At 46.2% G+C, this 20228-nt stretch overlaps 1 protein-coding gene across 3 annotated transcripts in view; it reads right to left on the reverse strand.

Moving 5' to 3' along the window:
* kif6 (kinesin family member 6) overlaps nt 1–20228 on the reverse strand; it is a 70700-nt gene that overhangs the window by 40324 nt on the left and 10148 nt on the right. For all 3 annotated transcript variants that reach the window (XM_068718074.1, XM_068718076.1, XM_068718075.1), the window contains 4 exons: nt 15003–15209; nt 14492–14635; nt 7969–8055; nt 1303–1406 (listed from right to left, as the gene is read on the reverse strand). In XM_068718074.1, the coding sequence (XP_068574175.1) occupies nt 1303–1406; nt 7969–8055; nt 14492–14635; nt 15003–15209 (542 nt within the window). The remainder of the gene's footprint in view (nt 1–1302; nt 1407–7968; nt 8056–14491; nt 14636–15002; nt 15210–20228) is intronic.

A 20228-nucleotide genomic window follows, 5' to 3' on the forward strand; every position in this document is an offset into this window, starting at 1 on the left:
TGGAAAAGACGGCAGCCGTCCAGACGGATCCGATGTAGGCACGACAACGTGCTGTTTCTATTTTTCCCTGCAAATTTGTTCGCCGCAAAAACACGCCGGGTTTACATGACGAAGGACTTAAAACAAACGTAGCGGTGATTCTTTCAGGAACCCGCGAGACACCAGTGGTTTTGTGATACAAAGCTGGCTTCTGGAGAATGCCCTTCAGTGCCATGTACAATATTTTGTAAGAGAAAAAGCTTCATCTTTGAAACGCCAGAATTTGACAATTTCCAAATAGTTTTTTCCGAAGGTGTAAGGTGATATGTTAAGTAGAAAATAGAAGCAAACTTATAGAATATTTGGAAGGATTAAAATTGACGACAGCTCTTATGGGAATGAAACACTGAAGGGAGCAGAATACTCTTCTGTGAAGGTAAAAAATCTGTATGCCTGAGGACACCAAATGAGCCAAGATGTGTGCAATCACTCAGTGCTGGGGATGAGTCGATGCATAAACCTGAGAGGAAACGGCATCAACAAAGTCAGCATGATCAGTGAATGTGGTCACAACAGACATCATCAAAGGCTCCCTGTGTGAGTTTGACCTCAAACAGGGGCAAATCGAGGATAACCACTCAGGTAGAGAGGAAATTTTAAAAAGGCGGACTGATGGGATTAAGGTGCGGTAAATACATCAGCATGGAGGGGGGATGTTCCATGGAACCTCTGGCCTGAACTCTGGCCCTGACTGACTGGGTCCCTCTGCTATTTGAGTATAGGAGCAGAAATAAAGCCGTCCTGGCTGAAGCGGAGCCCTGGGGAACTCCATTAGATCTGGTTAAGCTTCGGTGAATGAGGTTTCAACTCGAGCATCGGTGCATGGCCAACAGCATAAGTTATGTATGCACTTGAGGCAAACCCCAAACACTTATAAATCATGAAACATATTTTCTCAGGAATCTCCGGGTTTTGAGCATAACAAAAAAAGATCTAAAAAAGACCATCTGCTCTCGTCCCCGGGTCTGAGGCACACTGTAAACATCCTAGAAGGCTGACGGGGCCAACGCAGCACTATACGCGTCTGCACTGTCCTGAGATGACTGGTTCAATCAATATATTTTATCTTATGAAAAAAAGTTGCCTCTCCGGATTTTTAACAGCCCCCTCAGTCACTTCATTCTGATGCTTAGCCTAGGTGTAACGTTACTCAATAATCATACATCAGTAATATAGGCCAAGTCTGTTTCAACGCTAGGTTATGCAGAGAGACTGACTGGATTGAAGGGATGAGGAATCAGGGAGCAAGAGGAGGTGACATACCTCTGGATCTCCTTCACAGTTAGCTGCTCCTCTCTCTGTTCTCCTGTCTTCATGGCCAGCTCTTCCTTCAGAGACTGGATCTCCCTCTTCAAACTGGCTATTAGCTGAAATACACACACACAAAAGGCAGGGTTAAAGATGGTGGATTACATGTGCTCACACACACACACACACACACACACACACACACACACACACAAAATATGAAGCACATTTGGCACCTACACACTACATGCAAAGATACGCGCTCATGCACAAGCAGACAGAGGCTGTTTCACTGCTGCCAACTGATGAGACAATCCTTCTGAAAATGATCTTGCGGCTTATCTTGCCGATGCATTTTGAGGACAAACTTAAGTGATTCCAGACAACTGGAAGCAACACATAAATTAGCATTAAAAAGCTACGGTAGCAAAAGAAAAAATTGTACACTTAAAACCCTCTACTGCTGTCTGTCTGCACATGTTCGGTTAAAGACTTGCACATTGAGCCAACCGGGTGGTTGCTGTTAGTAACCGCTGCCCGGGTCTGGTTACGGTATATACTGTATATAAATATATGCATAAAAGAAAAATATCTCACAGAGTACAGACATAGCTTCGTAAATAAGTACTTAGATAGCAATCTTTGTTAAAAAAAAGGGAAAAAAAGAAAAAAGAAAAAAAGAAGCAAGAATGTCTATTGATGTCAAAGAACCATGATCAGTGGCAAGACATTGTGACGGGACCAGGATATTGTTTTCATTAACAGCCAAAAGCATAATTCCACTGATTGATACTGACAGCAACATGTTTTGTAATCTGTGTTACCCAGGTACCGTGTTCTCCACCTGCAGAGGCCGCCATTTAATTTAAACACTATAAAAGACAAAAAAATCTATTTGAGGCATGAAAAAGAGAATCCTCCAAATACAGATGAGTCCTGGCCCCGGCCCTGTTGACATTGTAATCTTTAATCTTTGGAGATAAGCCTGTGGCGCTCTGCTTCTCCTTGCTGAAAGGGTCCATGTCTACAGAGGTCAGTCTAAGATGCCTCGTGTCAGTCTAGGCAGGGATTAGCAGGCGTCTAGCTACCTAGCACCTAGAGGATCAGTGAGTTCAGATCTGAAGTTAAGTTACATGTAAGTACGAGTAGCCAAAAATAATTAATTCTGACAAGCTGTTCTGATGAGACAACCATTTCAGGTTGGTGTATCGGCTGTCCTGTGTGTTTTAATGCCCAAATGGGTGTTTTTTAGCTCCTTTTTCAGAGTAGGTACTCCCAGAACAAGAGCAACCATGAGTGACTTAAGTGTACTGGTCACACAGAACTGGCCACCGCCTGTTTTAAAACAGACAACGCAAAACATAAACAACAGCTTGTAACAAAATAATGCAAGAAAACACGAACAAATGGACCGACAGTGAAGTCCAGAAGTTAACTCATTCATGAGCTTCGTGAGCTAACTCAGTAGCACAAAGGCTAATCCAGTAGCACAATGGGCTAGCCTAGTAGCATAAAGGCTAATCCAGTAGCACAACGGCTAGCCTAGTAGCACAAAGGCTAACCCAGTAGCACAAAATCAAGCCCAGTAGCACAAAGGCTAGCCCAGTATCATGAAGGCTAACCCAGCAGCACAAAGGCTAACCCAGAAGCACAAAGGCTAACCCAGCAGCACAAAGGCTAACCCAGTAGCACAAGGGTTAACCCAACAGCACAAAGGCTAACCTAGTAGTACAAAGGCTAACCCAACAGCACAAAGGCTAGCCCAGTAGCACAAGGGCTAACCCAACAGCACAAAGGCTAACCTAGTAGCACAAAGGCTAACCCAACAGCACAAAGGCTAGCCCAGTAGCACAAAGCACACTCACTGAGCCTAAGAACGATAGCCGTTTCGTACTGAAATCATAAAACTTTCATGACGACTATTTTGCTTGTGTTAATATGTTTGTGGCATGTAACAGAGTTGTTTATTTATTATTATATTACTGAAAAAGCTAAGAGCTTGTGGAACATACTAGCCGCTGCAATTGGCCGGCTTACATCACTTCAGCGTTCCTATTGCCGGTGCGAATGCATCAAAAACTTGAGATCATCTTGTGGATGGGATCACATCAGCAACGACCCATAATCAAGCAAGCTGGGGGGCCAATGGTCCCTATCCTACTTCCTACCCCTATACTTTCGGCGTCCATGCTCGGACCACACCCATCCTGTCAAGTTTGACAATGAGATGTGTACGATTTGGATGGACCGATCAATCAACTGTGCATCTGTAGTACTTACTTAAACAGGAGCTGCCAAGTTATGAAAGTAAATGTTATTTGTTTTATAAACCAATTGCTGATTAAATATTACTTCATTACTTCTACACCCCTGAAGGCAAGCACTCAGTTATTTGCACTCAGTGCTTTTCATATTGAATTCTTTGTCGTTCGTGCAACAGAGCTGTTAAATGGGATTAGATCCTAAATCTCCTGGTCCACAACAGGAGCAAGAGGTTAGAGGTGAGCCCACTTGACATGTGCCCTTATTTTGAAGCTGAGCATGTTATTAGCAGTGTGCCGTTACTTGAACTTGAGGCGCTATGATTAAATGTGAAAGGGGCCACATCCACAACAGACGACACATGAGGACTGATTAGCCTGATAAAACCTACAACCTACTGCAGCTAATAGTACGAGATGTTAACTGGCCATTTATTAATTTGGTAAGTCTCCTGAAAAAAGGGTGAATCAGTGCAATAGGAGGATGACCTTTCTACATTACATTTAAACACAGACATGTAATTACATGCTAATGGCATGAAGATAGGCCAACACCAGAATCAATGGATGGTGTAGTTATTGAAACAAAGCTAGACCAGTCGAATCCCACCACAAAATACAGTGCAACCACCTAAAAAAACAAGTGGCGATTGTGCTTTTTCTCACATGACCCACTTATCTCTTCAGTATAAATCCCACTTAACTATCACCGCTGAATTTGACCACACTGCGAAATACTAAAGCAGACTGAAAGGCTGGAATGGTTTCGGTGAAAGAGAGCAAATACAACAGAAAGTGGTGACTCCTGACACAAAGTTGCTAGGGAGCTCGGAAGTTCAGTGAACACTTAAATCAAGGTCAATAGGTCAGACTGAGTCATCCATTTCAGCAAAGCGTCGCCACTCCTAGCAAACACATCTTTTGGCTGTAAAGACAGTCAGACATTGTCAATTCAAGATGCTCTTGAGAAGAAACAGACCTGCAAGTGTGGTTTTGGGTAGGTGCCACTTTGGGGTGAAACAAAAATTTCACCCCAAATCCACTCCATTTCATATTTTTTAACATCAGAGCTGACCATCCCTCATCAGAGCCGCTCCCTGCATCTCTTTTTTGGAGCCCTTGGTCTGATGTAATTCTCCCAGCTGCATCCTGAAATGCTGACCGCCAGTTGTTGGTCAGCAGAATCACGCAGTCTATTTCAGAGCGCCGAGCCCACACTGGTACCACAGCACCATGGCAGGCTTCCATACACTCGGAATAAAAACTGACTCAGGCCATGTGACTGATGATGCCAGCATGTCCTTTGGAAACCCAAGTCAGTGCAATATGCAGCATGCAACAAGCAACACTACATGTTTCTCTGCATTACTTTCTATGTGCTGAGACAAACATGCTACCATGGAGCCCACACTGTCACTAACTGCACAACCTCAAGAAATATGATCTAAATTTGGGAGAAAAAAAAAATTGATTTCAGAGAGAAGAAGACAGAAATGTCTACAATATGCGTTTGAAGGATATATCCAGGATGTCAAAATGATTGAGCAGTGAAAACAGGTTGAAAAGCTAAAATCTACAGATCACAGTGTGAAAGTGAACCACCACATTACCTGGAGATCCAGGCAGAAGACAATGAAATTAAGGAACAAAACAGTTTTTGTAAAGTCAGGTATGTCTTTTTTCACTGTTACGATCATTAAAAAACAAAAGCAACATGTGTAGACATTCAGCATTCCTTCTGTAGCTAGCATAGCATAGACGTTCTAACGCTAGTTAATGATGTGCTAACGCACTCTGCTAATGTTAGCCCCACCGTTTTTTACATTGAAATGTTTTAGAGACGTATATCTCCTTCCAACCTCTCCAGGTAGTATCACTATTACACAACGTTTAACCACGACGAGCTCCAAATCCACTAAACTAGTCTGACAATGTGGGACATCTTAAATGATTGCTTGAAAGTCTATGGAGCAGAGCCAAAGGGTCAATTAAGTTTGAAACTAACTTGTATAAATAGACCTAACTTTAAATCGTAAGTCCTCTCTTTGAATATATATTATCCATCCAATGCAAAAACCCACTCACAGTAAACAGCACTACAGTATTATTGGCTCCATTATGGAGGCCTCTTTTTATGAAGGAAGAAGTGTCAGAGCCCACTACACCTTAACATGGATCTTACATCCGCCACAACAAAATGATAACACATGGGCTGTGTTCCATGCATGGCACCATTCATTTTAGGCATTTTGGACTAAGGCGAGGAGCACAGGACTGAACAGCACACCACTACAACCACTACACTAACGAAGGCCAGGCTCTGAGACTAGACGAATGAGGGATCCAGGGGGAGCAACCCCTCAGGAATTTCCACACCCACTTCTCAAACATGTCTCTCTGGTGGGCTATGAGCGGGGTTCTGTTTGACTCACAGGTATGCGCTAATCAGAGCTGTCTTCTCAAGCAACATGTTGTGTGTCTCTTTAAGTGAAGGAAGAGTCCAGGTTCGGGGGGGTCACCCAGCCTCCTATTATCCTCCGCTTAGCTGCATAACAACACCTTAAGATCAACTTTTTTGACCCTTTAGGAATTACCTAGAAGTTTGATGGCGATTCAGCTCAACTCAAACGACCCCTGCACACAACGCTCAAGTGTCCCTTAAGTACACACCAAAAAGATGGTGGAAGCATCTTGGAAGATCGGATAACTGTTGACAATTTCCTCTTCCTGTAAACCAGGATCAGCCTGGCCTAAATGTAGGCTTAAGACTGACTTTAGTGCTCTTAGAGAGACCAACAGAGCCAACCTTATATGGTGAGCTCACTGTGGCTGATTTCATTATGATCGCAGGTCACTTTCAACACCTCATTCTTACCCTGTCCTTGAGAGACGTGTTAATGTTTTGTCTGGTCTGGCTGGTTTCCCGCTGTTCAGACTTTGAAGAAGTGCATTCTGGAGCCTGTAGGCTACAGTATAGGACCATTGAGGCAGCGGGTGGTCTGAGCGATGTACCAAACACTCACTGCAAGATTGGGAAAAAGCAACCTCCAGGTTTCAAATCAATTACCGCAGCCAGCATGTCCAATAGACAGTGTGCCTTCAGATGGGGGCAGGCCAAAAATGGGAGTCTGAGTGTCACCCCAAACCACAATAAATGACATAATTTGAATCTGCAAACTGCACTGCTGCCTCAACTTTTTTTTCTCTCAGTAAACCATGCAGAGAGATAGAGGGAGAGGCAGAGAGACTGGAGCAACGGACAAAATGAGAAACATACTAAAAAGACATAAACGGAGACAAGAAATTTGCCCGCGGAGGTTTGGGTTTGCCTGGAGCTGAAACTGTGCCGGACCCAATTGGGAGCAGCCAGACACTGTCACAATTACTGCGCCCGGCCGCAGACTCTCTTAAAAATGCCTCTGTAGGGTTTGCAAGTGGCCAGCCAAGTCTCACCAGCAGTAATACAGTAGTAGTTGATCCTCGGGCAGATCTGGGTGGGAGGGGAGGAAGCGAAAGTAGCTGTGAAGACTTACTACTGTATATCCCCTCGAGGGGCCTTCATAACAGCTACCAGGTCTGCTTCCTGGCATACTACAATACAGGAAGGTGTGAGTGTTGTGAAAGGAGCGAGTGAAGGAGGGAAACCATCGTCAAGGGCTTGGCTAAGCTGCTCCGGCCATCTCTCACATGATTTCCTATCACTCATTATATAATGTAAAACAATAACAAAAAGGCAGATATGGACATTTGTGTGTAAAAAATGCTGAGGCCTCTGTTACAAATATATGTTGTAACAATCCAATGACATATTCTCACTAAAAATGTCTCTGCTTTCTAGCTCCTACTCTGGCCTCTTCTTAAACTTACCAAAATATAGCATGCATTCACAGTATATAGCTACTAAACAAAATGACTGAAAGCAAATAGGCTCTCATTGCTGCACTACGTCCTCAGATTGACAACATTGTGCAATTTGTGCTTGCTTGCATGTAAAGACATTTATACACACCAGTCTTCAGATGGATGCTTTCTCCAGAGGCTGTAAGTTATTGGGATAAACAATATGCCTTAACAGAATTGGAGGCATGTAAACGAGACTGAGAGAGAATGCAAACAGGAGCCTGTGATCAGTCTAAATAACGCGAAGATGGACAGGCGTCCACGTGTTGATGCTGGAAAACTGCTGCTTTCACAATGACATGTGACACTGGAAAAAATAATTTGGTATTGGAAACCTTAAGAGGACACTTGGTGAGTTACATCTAGAAGCTGGATTCTCACTGGCTGATCAATTCAAGGTGTGGAAGCTACGGGGAGGGTCTGGCCATGATGAAGCAGCGCATTAAGGCATGCTTCCGTGATGCGATTGTGTGGCTAAACTATGGTATTTGTAGTTGCTGTGAGTGTCTGGCTGGCTCACCAGGGCAGGATCCAGTTCTTCGTTCACTATTGCCTCATTCTTGATGAGAGCCACACGCTGAGCAAAGCGACACGTAGAGATGGACTCCTGTAGAACAGTTTAAAAAAAATATGTTTAAATGTCTGCTTTCGTGCATGAGTGCAATATCACTCCTGATAAAATTATCTGGTACATTTACTTAAAGTGAATGCATGCAAGGACTAAAACAAAGACGACAAAGTGTAATACTGTTGAGCTATACTTTCTAGCATTTTATGTTTTAAAAATGTAACAAAATATTCAACTTGGTTTAAACACCCAAAGAATCCTATGTATTTTTGTAGGTGAAAAAAAAAATGTAGCCGGGAGAGGGGGGGTTCTATTTCATCTTTACTGACTGCCAGAGGCAGTGTTTAACACGGGATATCTTCTGTCTCACGTATGCGCAGGTCGAGTCTTTATATCAACAAAGTCACCTGTGACCTCGGATGACCCCCGTCGTCTGTAAGTTCCGGTGTCATCCTGAGATCAGTCCTTTTTCATCTTCTCGCTACGCAGGCTAGCTACCATGGTGGTAGAAGCTTAAGCGAAAATAATTTGTCTATGATCAAGACATATTATAGTTTGTCGCGGTAGCCTTGTGACCACCGGTCGGAGTTGCGGATTTTCGCCCTCCAAAGGCTGCAACAAGCTGTCCCTCTTAGGAGGGAATGGCGTGTTTCGCCGATCGGACCATCGAGCCCCGGACTCAGTCTGATACGGGCCACCTAAATCGCGAAGACAACAATCGGTGAGATCGATTAACATTGTTTCTATAACCATTGTTAATTTTTTCCACGGTTGGCAGAGCGCTTCCGCTCTAGCTAATCCAGTGGCGGCATGCTAGCGGGAGCATAGAGTTACGCTGTTGGGCCGCCCTTCACAGTTAACGGAGCGTTCCCGCTCAGGCTAACTTGGTGAGATGCTAGTTAGACTAGATCGGCATTGACATTGTGTCCATTGATTACTTGACACATTACGGCTGTCACAGTGAGCAGAGCGTCCTCGCTCCGGCTAACTTGGTGCTAACTAGACTAAGCTAATACTCAGATGGTGTCCATTGGTTTTGTAAACATTACGGCTATCAAAGTTAGCAGAGTGCTCTCGCTCAGGCTAACTGGTGGGACACCAATATCTGCAACAACTGTCTGAGTGAAGAGAGTGTCCTCGCTCCCCTCTCACTGTAGGGACTGTTCTTTTTTTGGCCTGTTTTTCCCAGTAGCAGAGTGCTCTCACTCAGGCTAACTGGTGGGACACCAATATTTGCGACGACTGTCCTAGTGGAAAGTGTCCTCACTCCCCTCTTACTGACTGTCCCCTGCCTGTTCTCGTCAGCAGAGCGCTCCCGCTCAAACTGACTTAGCAGCCCACACCGAGGGACAAGGGTTCCTCCAGAATTGCGGCCATGTTTAACTCTCCCGGCTGTAGGACCTGTATGGCTCCTCTTCAGCCGGAGGACGGCCATGACCTCTGCCTCTCTTGCCTTGACCTCAAGCATCTGAGGGAGGGCCTCTCGGAGAACTCATGCATGAACTGTGGCATCATGCCTCGAGTAGTAAGGGCTGCTAGGCTTGCCGAGGTGGAACACCTGATGGATGAGGGCGACCTCCCCCTGTCAGGGCAGCTGAATCCAGCCCAACCTACCCATTCCAAACGCAGGGCCACAGAAGCCGCAGGGGCTCCCTCCAATAGGGCTAAGCCCAGCATGCTGTCTTCTAGAGTGGATCTGCTGACTGCTGAGCTTGCTCAAATGAAGTCACTTCTCCTGACCCTCCACCCTAGTGCAGGGGGGTCTGAAGTACCAGATCCATCCACGGCTGAGCTTGGTCCAGAAGAGGACGTTATCTCACTGGCAGCGTCAGCCAATCTCTTTACTGAGTACAGTGAAGGGCGGCCCTCCCATGCTTCAGGGCCTGGCTCCCGTTCCTCAGCTCAGAGTTCTTCAGAGGGGGCAGTCGATAGCTCCATGGGGTCTGTCATTCGCATGGCACTAGCACGCCTGCAGTTAGATACACAGCAGCCGGAACCTCCGCCTGCGAGTGCCTTCTTCAGGGGCGTTCCCGCCCCCACCACCTTCTCTGTTCCTCCCTCCGAAGAATATCTGAGGGAGCTGCATGCATGCTGGAGAGACGAACCCTGGCGGCCATGCAGGACGCGGCAAAACTATTGCGGCCCTCATAGTCTCCCCTGAGGAGACCCTGAGGCCCGATGCCAGGTGCCCTCAACCCCAATGTTGGGTCACAGATGACCTGCTATCCAGGGCTTGTGACACAGCAGCGCGCATGGGCTGTATCAGCAACTCCCTCTCCCACCTCATGCTTGCCCTCTCAGCTTCTCTGCAGCAGGCTACTTTCGACGCTTCCGCTACCAGCCTCAGTGATGCTTCACTGCAGGCGTTTGCGCTCATGCCGAGGGAACTTGGACGTCTGATGTCCACCCTGGTCCAGACTCGTCGCCAGGTTTGGCTAGCGCAGTCTCCCCTGTTGGAGACATGTAGGAGGACCCTCTGTACTGTCCCAGTAGAACCTGGTGAGCTGTTCGGGGCATCAGCTATACAGGCGCTTCAGCGGACCATTGAGGCAAGCCAGACCAGGCAGCAGTTCTCTGGTCTTTGCAGAGACATGCCCGCACCCCACAGACCTAGGGGTCCCACTTCGGCCCCCCGAGGCCGTGCTCAGCCCCCAGCTCACACCAGTAGCCATCACAGGCCTCAGCGTCCCGCTGGGAGGCTGGCCCGCTACCCAGACAACCCTACTTACGTCCCCCCTAGACAACCTCCGAACTTGGGGACTAACAGTCACCCCCCCAAAGCCTCCAGAGGCAGGGGGGCCAGGAGATGATGTCTCCGGGCCAGCCGTCGTTTTTTTCTCTCAGCAGTAGATCAGCTACTGGGCAGCTCATGCTTCAGACCCCTGGGTGGTGTCCACCCTAACCCAGGGGTACAAGCTTCAATTCTGATGCCGGCCCCCAGCCTCCAGCCGGGTCAAAATGACCAGCATCACCGACCCGGCAAAATCCCTAGCCCTTTACTATAGGAGTTAGCCGCGCTCCTGGCCAAGGGTGCAATCGAGAGGGTGGACCCCCTGTCACAACCCGGGGGGTTCTACTCAACTTACTTTCTTGTAAAAAAGAAAGGCGGCGGACTGCGCCCAGTCCTAGACCTGAGGGGACTCAACAAGTTCCTGAAGGTACTACCATTTCACATGCTGAGCACAGAAGACATCCTTTGGCTGTTTCCAGGGGAGAATGGTTCACGTCTGTCGACCTGAAGGAAGGATTTCCACGTTCCCATTGTGCCTCACCACAGGCAGTTTCTGTGTTTTGCCTTTCAAGGCCGTCACTTCCAGTTCAGGGTGCTCCCATTCGGACTCTCCCTCTCCCCACGGGTGTTCACAAGGTGCGTTGTTGCTGCCCTTTCCCCCCTGCAATCACAGGGCATGAAAATACTGCCGTACTTGGACGATTGGCTGATCTGTGCACCATCCCGTCTTCAGGCAGCACAGGACACTGCTCGCCTCCTCTCTCACGTGGCCCGGTGGGGCCTCAGGGTGAACATGGAGAAGAGCTCCCTGACCCCTTCCCAGAGCATAACCTTCATTGGTGTGGCCCTGGATGCAGCCACTATGAGTGCCTGTCCGTCACCCCAGCGTGTGGACGACATCCTCCACAGTCTCTCCTCCTTCCGAGGGGGCAGGCGGTTGCCCTACATTCTTTTTCTCTGCCTATTGGGCAAACTGACAGCTGCCTCAGCTGTCATTCCCTTATGTTTGCTGTCACTGCGCCCCCTGCAGAGATGGCTGAACAGCCTTCACTTGGACGCCAAGTGGCACAGACACAGGGCAATAGTAGTAGCAAAACAGTGCCTACTCGCTCTATCCCCATGGAGGGAGAGAGCATATCTTGCAAACGGTGTCCCCATGGGCTCGGTCCCATTCCGCTGAGAGGTGGTCACAACAGATGCCTTCCTCTCAGGATGGGGTGCAGTGTGGCAGAACAGGACTGCTCGGGGGCAGTGGTCTGCTCAAGACCGCATGGAGCATGTCAATGTTCTAGAGTTACGGGCTGTGCACCTAGCGCTCAAACATTTTCTGCCAAACTTGAGGGGAAAGCATGTGCTTGTCCGGTCGGACAACACCTCTGCTGTGTTCCACATAAACCATCAAGGGGGTACCAGATCCCTAAAGTTACTATGGGTATCCCGTGCCCTTCTGACTTGGGCTGCCCCTCGCCTTACCAGCCTTCGGGCAACGTACCTGCCAGGAGAGCGGAACCAGGTCGCAGATTTCCTGTCCCGTCACAAGCCTCCACCGGGGGAGTGGCGGCTTCATCCACACGTGGTACAGAACATCTGGGGTCTCTTCGTCAGGGCAGAGGTGGATCTCTTTGCCTCGGAGACGTCCACCCACTGTCCCCACTGTTTCTCCCTGACGGAGAGGACCTGTCCTCTTGGTCAGGATGCCCTGGCTCACATGTGGCCAGAAGGGCTTCTTTATGCCTTTCCACCGTTCCCTCTGATTTTGCCAACGCTTCTCAGAGTTCTTCAACAGGGCCACAGACTCTTGCTAGTGGCCCCCCTGTGGCCAGCCAGGACTTGGTTCTCCCTACTGCACAGACTCTGCTGCAGGACACCCTGGCGCCTCCCCGACAGGAGGGACCTCCTGTTGCAACTAGGAGGTCGGATTTGGCATCCCGATCCCAGCCGCCTCCAACTATGGGTCTGGCCACTGGAGGGCCCGACCGGCTGCTGACTGGCTGCATAGAACCAGTCAGAAGAACTGTCCTGAATTCAAGGGCACCATCTACCTGTCTGCAGTACAAAAACAGATGGAGGCTGTTTTCTGACTGGTGTGCAGTTCGGAACAAGGACCCAGTACAGTGCCCTGTGCCTGCTGTACTTGAGTTTCTGCAGTCCCCCCTAGATAAGGGCCGGTCTCCCTCTACCCTGAGGGTATATGTGGCGGCTATTTCATGGCAACATGCTATGGTCAACAATGACACAGTGGGGAGCCACAGACTGGTGTACCTCTTCCTAAAAGGGGGCTCTGCGATTGCGTCCCCCGAACGCCCCGAGGGCCCCTGCATGGGACCTACATTTGGTATTGGACACCCTATGCTTGCCGCCTTTTGAACCCCTGGCACAGGCGAAGCTGAGATGGCTGGTGACCAAAACGTTTTTTCTCCTTGCCATCACTTCAGCTAAATGTGTAGGCGAGCTGCATGCCCTGTCGGTGAGTGGATCTTGTCTGAAGTGGAACTCGGATGGCTCGGGTGTTACTTTGTGGCCTAATGCAGCGTTTCTCCCAAAGGTGCTGACACGCTCGCATATCAACCAGCCTATCCAGCTTGCGCAGTTTGACCCCCCATCAGGAGAGGAGAGGGCCCTCAGAGCTTATGTGGAAGCCACCGTGTGCATACGGCAGTCGGAGCAGCTCTTTGTTTGTTATGGTGGGCCTAAGAAGGGCTGTGCTCTTTCAAAACAGCGCCTGTCCCACTGGATAGTGGAGGCCATTGCCTATGCATACAAGGCGACCGACCATGCTCTCCCATCCGGAGTGAAGGGCCACTCTACCAGGAGTGTCTCCAAGTCATGGGCAGCCCTGAGAGGTGTGCCTGTGGAGGATATATGTGCTACACTACAGAGTCAACGTTGTCACCCCTCACCCACTGGGGAGGGTTCTTTGGCCTAGTTCCTCTGCCTGAGCTATACGAGGTAGTTACTTGTGATTCCTCGTGACTCTGTTGATATCTAGTGTTAAACACTGCCTCTGGCGGTCAGTAAGGATGAAATAGAACGAAAGTTACAAATGTAACTACGGTTCTATGAATCCTGGATGACCGCCAGAGTTCTTGGTCACACGAAATCCCGTGAGCTCGCGAGAAGATCCCGTAGGACTGATCTCAGGATGACACCGGAACTTATAGACGACGGGGGTCATCCGAGGTCACAGGTGATTTTGTTGATATAAAGACTCGACCTGCGCATGCGCGAGACAGAAGATATCCAGTGTTAAACACTGCCTCTGACGGTCATCCAGGATTCATAGAACCGTAGTTACATTCGTAACTTTCGTTATATTCCCAGAATAAAAATTGTATTTCTGAGATTACACCAGTAAATCTACATCAGAACTCAGATATCCTCTGAGATTTAAGTATTACATTTCTTTTCTTTTTAAATTCATAAGGTATGTCTTCTTGTGAATATAATCCAATTAATTAATTTTAGCAGAAATGACATTTCAGAGAATGGGTGAGGGGAATCTTGGAAGTTTTTTCTCTGACTAGTACCCCCCTTTTCCTGCTCCGTATTTTCATTTTTTTATACCTTCAATGGCCCTAATACACCATTGTAGAATGCTGTTTCAGGAGAGCAAATGTATATTTACAACTGACAGAGCTAGCCAGCAAGGCCAAAGGGTCTATAACATTATTTCACTCAATAACCTTGTTTCTCCACACTATTTTTGGCAATCTACCAGAATAGTCTGTCTGAACATGGCCTTACATCAAGGTTCCTCTTGTCCACTGCTATTGTGGCAATCATAGTAGTCATGCAGTTGCCCCTAAGGCTGTCTCTCAGCACAGAAGTCAACATGGAGTTCCTGTAGGGGATATGGGAGCGGTTCTTCTCTGACAAAGCAATGATCACCTGAAGAAAACAGCAGTTGAAAGGGCTAAATTGTAAATCAAGATGGAGATAGAGGGTTAATCCATCCATTGCTGTTGTGTGTTTATACAGTAGCTGCAAGATGCCAGTTGTCAAATCAATCAATGTCAAATGTCTCAAATAAAATAAATTAAAAAGAAACATATAGCAATCCAAACGAAGTAGCCTTAATCAGCAAAATAATGTTTTTACTCATGCGGAAAGCTTTAAACTTCACACAGTGTAAATTAAGCAAATTAAATGTATGGCAAAATGCAATTCATTATTGATACAAAACATATTTTGAATACTAAATTGTTTGCTCAATATATTATTCCAAATGAAAAAACGATGTCTCAGAAGCGGCTACCTGCTCCAAGTAGTGGAGGGAGAGGTTGATGTACTTGGCCTCAGTGAGAAGCTGCCCGTTCAGGCCAGTCTTGCTAACTCTATCCGATCCAGCCAGGTCCACCAGGTGGAGCTTGGAACGCCGCAGGGTGGCCGAGCCCGGCTCACGACTACACACGTGCACGGTGAAAATACAGTGGGACCGCGTGGATGCCTGGTTCATCGGAGTCTGCAAAAGAGAGAAAACAGACCATTTTGAATATTCTCCAATATTCCAAGGTCTGCGTGAGAGTATTCTCAATCCTCTAAAATCGGTACACATGGTGGACACAAAAAAAAAAAAAATGGAATTTCATTCTCCATCTGCCCTACTTTCCATATTGAAACAACAAAAAACATGTTTCCTTTGATTCTTATTTTGTTTTGCTCAACGCTGGTTTAACGATCAAAGCCACACCATGTGTAACCCAAGAGCAGTAAACACATGGTGGTAGCTTTACAAAAGCTGAGGTTGCTTTTCAGATGGTCACTGGAACAGCAGAAGTCAGGTTGAGACAGAAATAGAGTGGGAGTCACTCCGCACAAACAAGCTTTATTAACTAGAGGAGGATGGTTACTCATGGGGTCCTCGATGAGAGGATAAACAGAGGAAATGGATATTCACTGACATAGTGCTGATCATTGACTTCTTTCTGTCTTCTTGTAGGCAGCTTGGACATATGATGGTTGATTAAAATAACAGATTTTAATTAGAACAAAGGGGTTGTCCGGCTGATACACCACATATCTTTTCCTTTTGTGGATTGGTCATTGACTAAAGACATGGACATGACTTACTTTTACTCTCTGCTCGAAAAATCATCATCATAGACATACCAGGTCATTCATTCTAAAAAGGTGCTCTGACCCCGACTTGTTGTTGGCGTAAATGTGCCAACACCTCCCTGTTAGGGTTGTGACAGCTCACAACAGATCTTTCACTATCTTAACCCACCGCTGTCAACTCTTTCCTCAGTCCAAAATTCCCTTCACTCTGCACACGTCCAAGTGTGCTCCTCGGGGTATCCCTTAGAGTAATATCAAACAGCCCTTCGATGTTGACAAGGGATCACATACCTAATAGGATTGAATAAAAGGACATAGGTAAGGATAGAGTGTCCCTTTTGAAGAATCTGCACTGACAGCTAACCAACCAAATGCTGGTGAAACTTGATACGTTAACCTGACCAGCCAGATGTTTTTGTAGTCATTGGTCATTGGAAACTGTTCAGAAAAGTGCAGGCACTCTAAAAAAAATGCACGTCAGGTGATTGGATGATCTGTCAATCAAACAGGGTCACCATGCACCAACCTAAAACATCATCAAGAGTCCGCTGATCCTTCTGCCTCTGAGTCTACAACCGAGGCAGAAAGTGAGAACCAGCTCCAGGTGTTTGCTACCCTGTTGACGGTGAGAGTGATGAACAAGCGCTCTCCAGAACCTGAACCAGGAGGAGTGGGTCTACCACATTAAGAGACTGGTAAACCAGACGATGGAGGGGCTCCCTATCACTGAGGGCTTCTGCCCGGATGTGAAGAGTGCCAAGAAAGTGTGCAAGGCTGTAGTGAAAGTACATATCAAAGAGTTCTCTGCTAGGCTTGCAAAGGATGCCGCCTCATACTGTTGGTGCAGAGATGTGCTCCAGGTCATGGCTTTTTCCACAGGTACATCGGCTGCCTTCTTTCTAATCATACTCATCTCATAAAGCACCACACCAACAGCTGCAGGTAGAGAAAGTGTGCAGCAAGAGAGAAGTCTATAGGGCCTCACGGTGGCTCAGTGGTTGATACTGTGGCCTAAGGGCAACAAGGTCAGCGTCACACCAAATGTGTTATGTGTCACATAACTTCTATGAGGAGTTTCTCTGTGTCGGCATGGGTTTAGTCCTGCTGCTCCAGTTTCTTCCCACGCTCCTAATTTAGACAATAAAATTGTTGAATTGTATTTTTGATGTCTGAAGCACTTCTTAAATTACAGTGATAAACCATAGACTGCATATAAGAAGAGGACATAGTCGTGGTGACGGCATTTTGGCCATTGCCATCTTGGTTTTTTGCAACCCTTGAACGGAAGTCGTCATATTTGGACTGCAGAAGAGTGACGTAGAGATGTTGTATATGGCTCTGGTAGCGTTAGTGACCTGTCAATCATTAGGTAGCCCCACCCTCAAGCATACCCTGCTTTATGGTCATTTTACTCTAAATGGACCATCATTTACGAATGGAATCGCCCCCTGCTGGTCATTAGAAAGAATGCAGGTTTAAGACACTTCAGCATTGGCTTCACGTTTCAGAAAAGGAGGTTGCCACCTGAATAAGACAATTTAGTTCAGTATTTCTGAAATGGGGATACAATGGAGTACAATGGAGGTACGTGAGAATTTCTAAAATGTCCATTTAAAAAACATCAGTCGTACATAATTCCTAAATTAACTATACAATAAAAGGTTCAATATAAATGTAAATGTATGTTCAAGAAACCACATTTTGTATTCAATATACCTGTTTTCATTGCATTGTTAGCTGCCGTAAACTGTGAGCTGTCCCAACAAAAGCAACAACACAACAAAACGCGTTCACGACAACGTTTGTTCGGTCACGTTTTGCGCCAACCCTAACCCTACTTGGCTGAAATTTTTGTTGAAGGAGGGGCAAATTATTGAAAAAAGTTTGATAACCACCGGATTAATTTACACACATATTGTTTGTGATGCTGTCGAACTGTATTGAATTCTACTGCATCTCTATCATTATAACCCTCGTGATGGTAGGATTTACTGCAGGGCTGTTGTATTGTGCTACATTCATTTTAGCAAAGTGTGACATATGCAGTAAGTGACTGTTATTGCAAGTCCTACAGTGGAAATTGATAGCAGCATTCATGGATGACAGTTAAAAGTATTCAAATATACAGGCAGCAGTCCATAGATAAGAAGTGACTGTTGGCTCTTATCTCTGAGGGTTATTGTGTCCAAACTGAGACAGTTTGGGTAAGCTTTGACGTGTGTGAATTGTGCGCGATAGTAACTTCATTTTGATATCACCAGATATAATATTTCTTTAGGAGTCCTAGACAAACTCAAAAGTATAAAATAGTACGGACGAGAGCACACTGAGCACAGCATGTCTATTGAAATGGTTACAAACTGTGTGTATCATTTCTACAGAAGAAATAGTGTCCACACAGGGACATTTAAGTATGTCTTCGCTGTGAAAATATACCAGCAGTACAGTTCAACCTCTTTGAAGTCACTTCCTGTATTCTCCTGTGTTCTCAATTAACCACATGTTGATCTTACATGCACCACATGCTAACCACATACACGGTGCTGCAGTGGGTTAGCATAAAGGTTCACTGTGGTGCTACAAACCCTGAAAAACTAAGAGATTGCTGAGTCAAAAGATTAAAAGTGAAGTTTCATTGAAACCACCTGCTATGGACCGTACAAGTTCAGCAAGCAGTTACGATGTAGAAAAGGGAAAAGATCCAGGCCTACATGTGAAACAGGGACGGAGAGAGAAAAAAAGAGCAGATGAGAGGAAATGTTTCCTCGTGAGGTTGAAGGAAGGGTGAGGAGTTTAGAAGGTGTACTTTATTTCCTGTCCAATAAAAGTGGAGAGGGGATTGCCAAGTCACAAAGCGAGTGAGTTCATGGTCTGCCGAGTGCAGCTTCAACGGATGTGTCATCTTTTATCCACATGGCTGGGAGCAAGGGAAGAAAGAAAGCACAAGTGTTAACTTCATTCGACGTCCATGTGGAGCAAGGACTTCTGGGATGACTCTGGCGGTGACAAATTGAGTTTGTTGACGGTTCTTTGTTTGCTTGGGGCTCAAGAGAATCCTTCTGGTGAAGAAGTCCGAGAGAGGATGAGTTCACCGTGTGGGTGGACTGTAGTGAACCGTGAGACACCTCGATTGCCTGATCAACAGAAAAATGTAACATCTAAGAATGTGTTTCCACTGAAATATACCCCCAGGTTTTACAACAGTGTGTCCTCAAGGTGGACGAAAAACAAATGAGTTATTGTTTTGGCAAAACCTTACATGACTGTACTACCTCCAAAACCCATTTTCATGTTCTGGAGAAATTCCATCTTGGAGCCCATAATGATGTCCTCTGGATTGGTTTTGCTCCATGCACGGCTCCCAGCCACATCAAAAACTGACTTTGGAATACTCGTCAGAAATGCAAAAGTAAGTATCTGATTGAAACCCGACCATGCAGTTCACTTTTACTGTCTGTTATTTACTTACAAAACTAGCAACAAGAGTAAACAAGGTGAGATCAGCCCTTTGCTCCAAACCTCAGGTTGCAAAGCAAAAGCTGACCTACCACATGTCTCATCAGCCTGGGGAGTCTGGGTGTCTGTGTGAAGAAAAGAACCACCGCAACATAAACAGAAATTACAGAGAGAATGCTTGGTTTTACTGGGGGGAAAAACGTGGTAAAAAGGACCACAGGGGACCAAAATACTATTTAAGAAGGGTCTTAAGGTAGCCTTTACTTTAGACGTGCATATTGAATTTGTAGACAAAAAATAACATTCATGTAACTTATCCTGGGAGTGGTCAGGGATTTTTGCATACTGACTACAATCCTTACTACTAACACTGCATTTATGGTGTGTGAATTGTGTAAGATCATTGGAAAAAACAAGAGCCCAAAAGTCCAAATCACATTTTTTAGCTATTACATGTGATAGTGGTTATTTTCTGCATAAAATAGATAGAGTTAAATACTTGGGCCTATGGCTCGACTCAGAATTTGGACTTGGTGTTCTATACAGATGTTAGATATTGTTTTATTCTATTACACAACTTATATTACTGATTTTGGAATACACTGATGTTGTTCATCAAAATGCTTCTATAACTAATCTTTGCTGATTTATGATATAGTCTCATTTTAAAACTGATGCCTCTATATGACCTACACCTGAGTAAAGGAGACCATCAACGAGAATATTGGTGCAGAAGCAGAGCTTTGACATACAGACACCACGCTGCTGGAGGCCCAGGCCGTATTGCTGGGCCCGCTGGAGGGAAGGGAGGTGGGCAGGAGATCTAGAACCAGGACTGCAGCAGGCTGTCAGACCTGGCTGCAGTAAAATTAGAAGTTTTCTAAAGTGACTCTGGTGCTCTGAAACCTCAGCCCCTCAGACCGACAAAATCAACACAAATTTAGCAGCTTAATTAATTAATTCATGT

This window comes from Cebidichthys violaceus, unplaced genomic scaffold, assembly GCF_023349555.1.
Source record: "Cebidichthys violaceus isolate CVI_PGR_0920_01 unplaced genomic scaffold, fCebVio1.0.p SCAF_22, whole genome shotgun sequence".
Classification (NCBI taxonomy): domain Eukaryota; kingdom Metazoa; phylum Chordata; class Actinopteri; order Perciformes; family Stichaeidae; genus Cebidichthys; species Cebidichthys violaceus.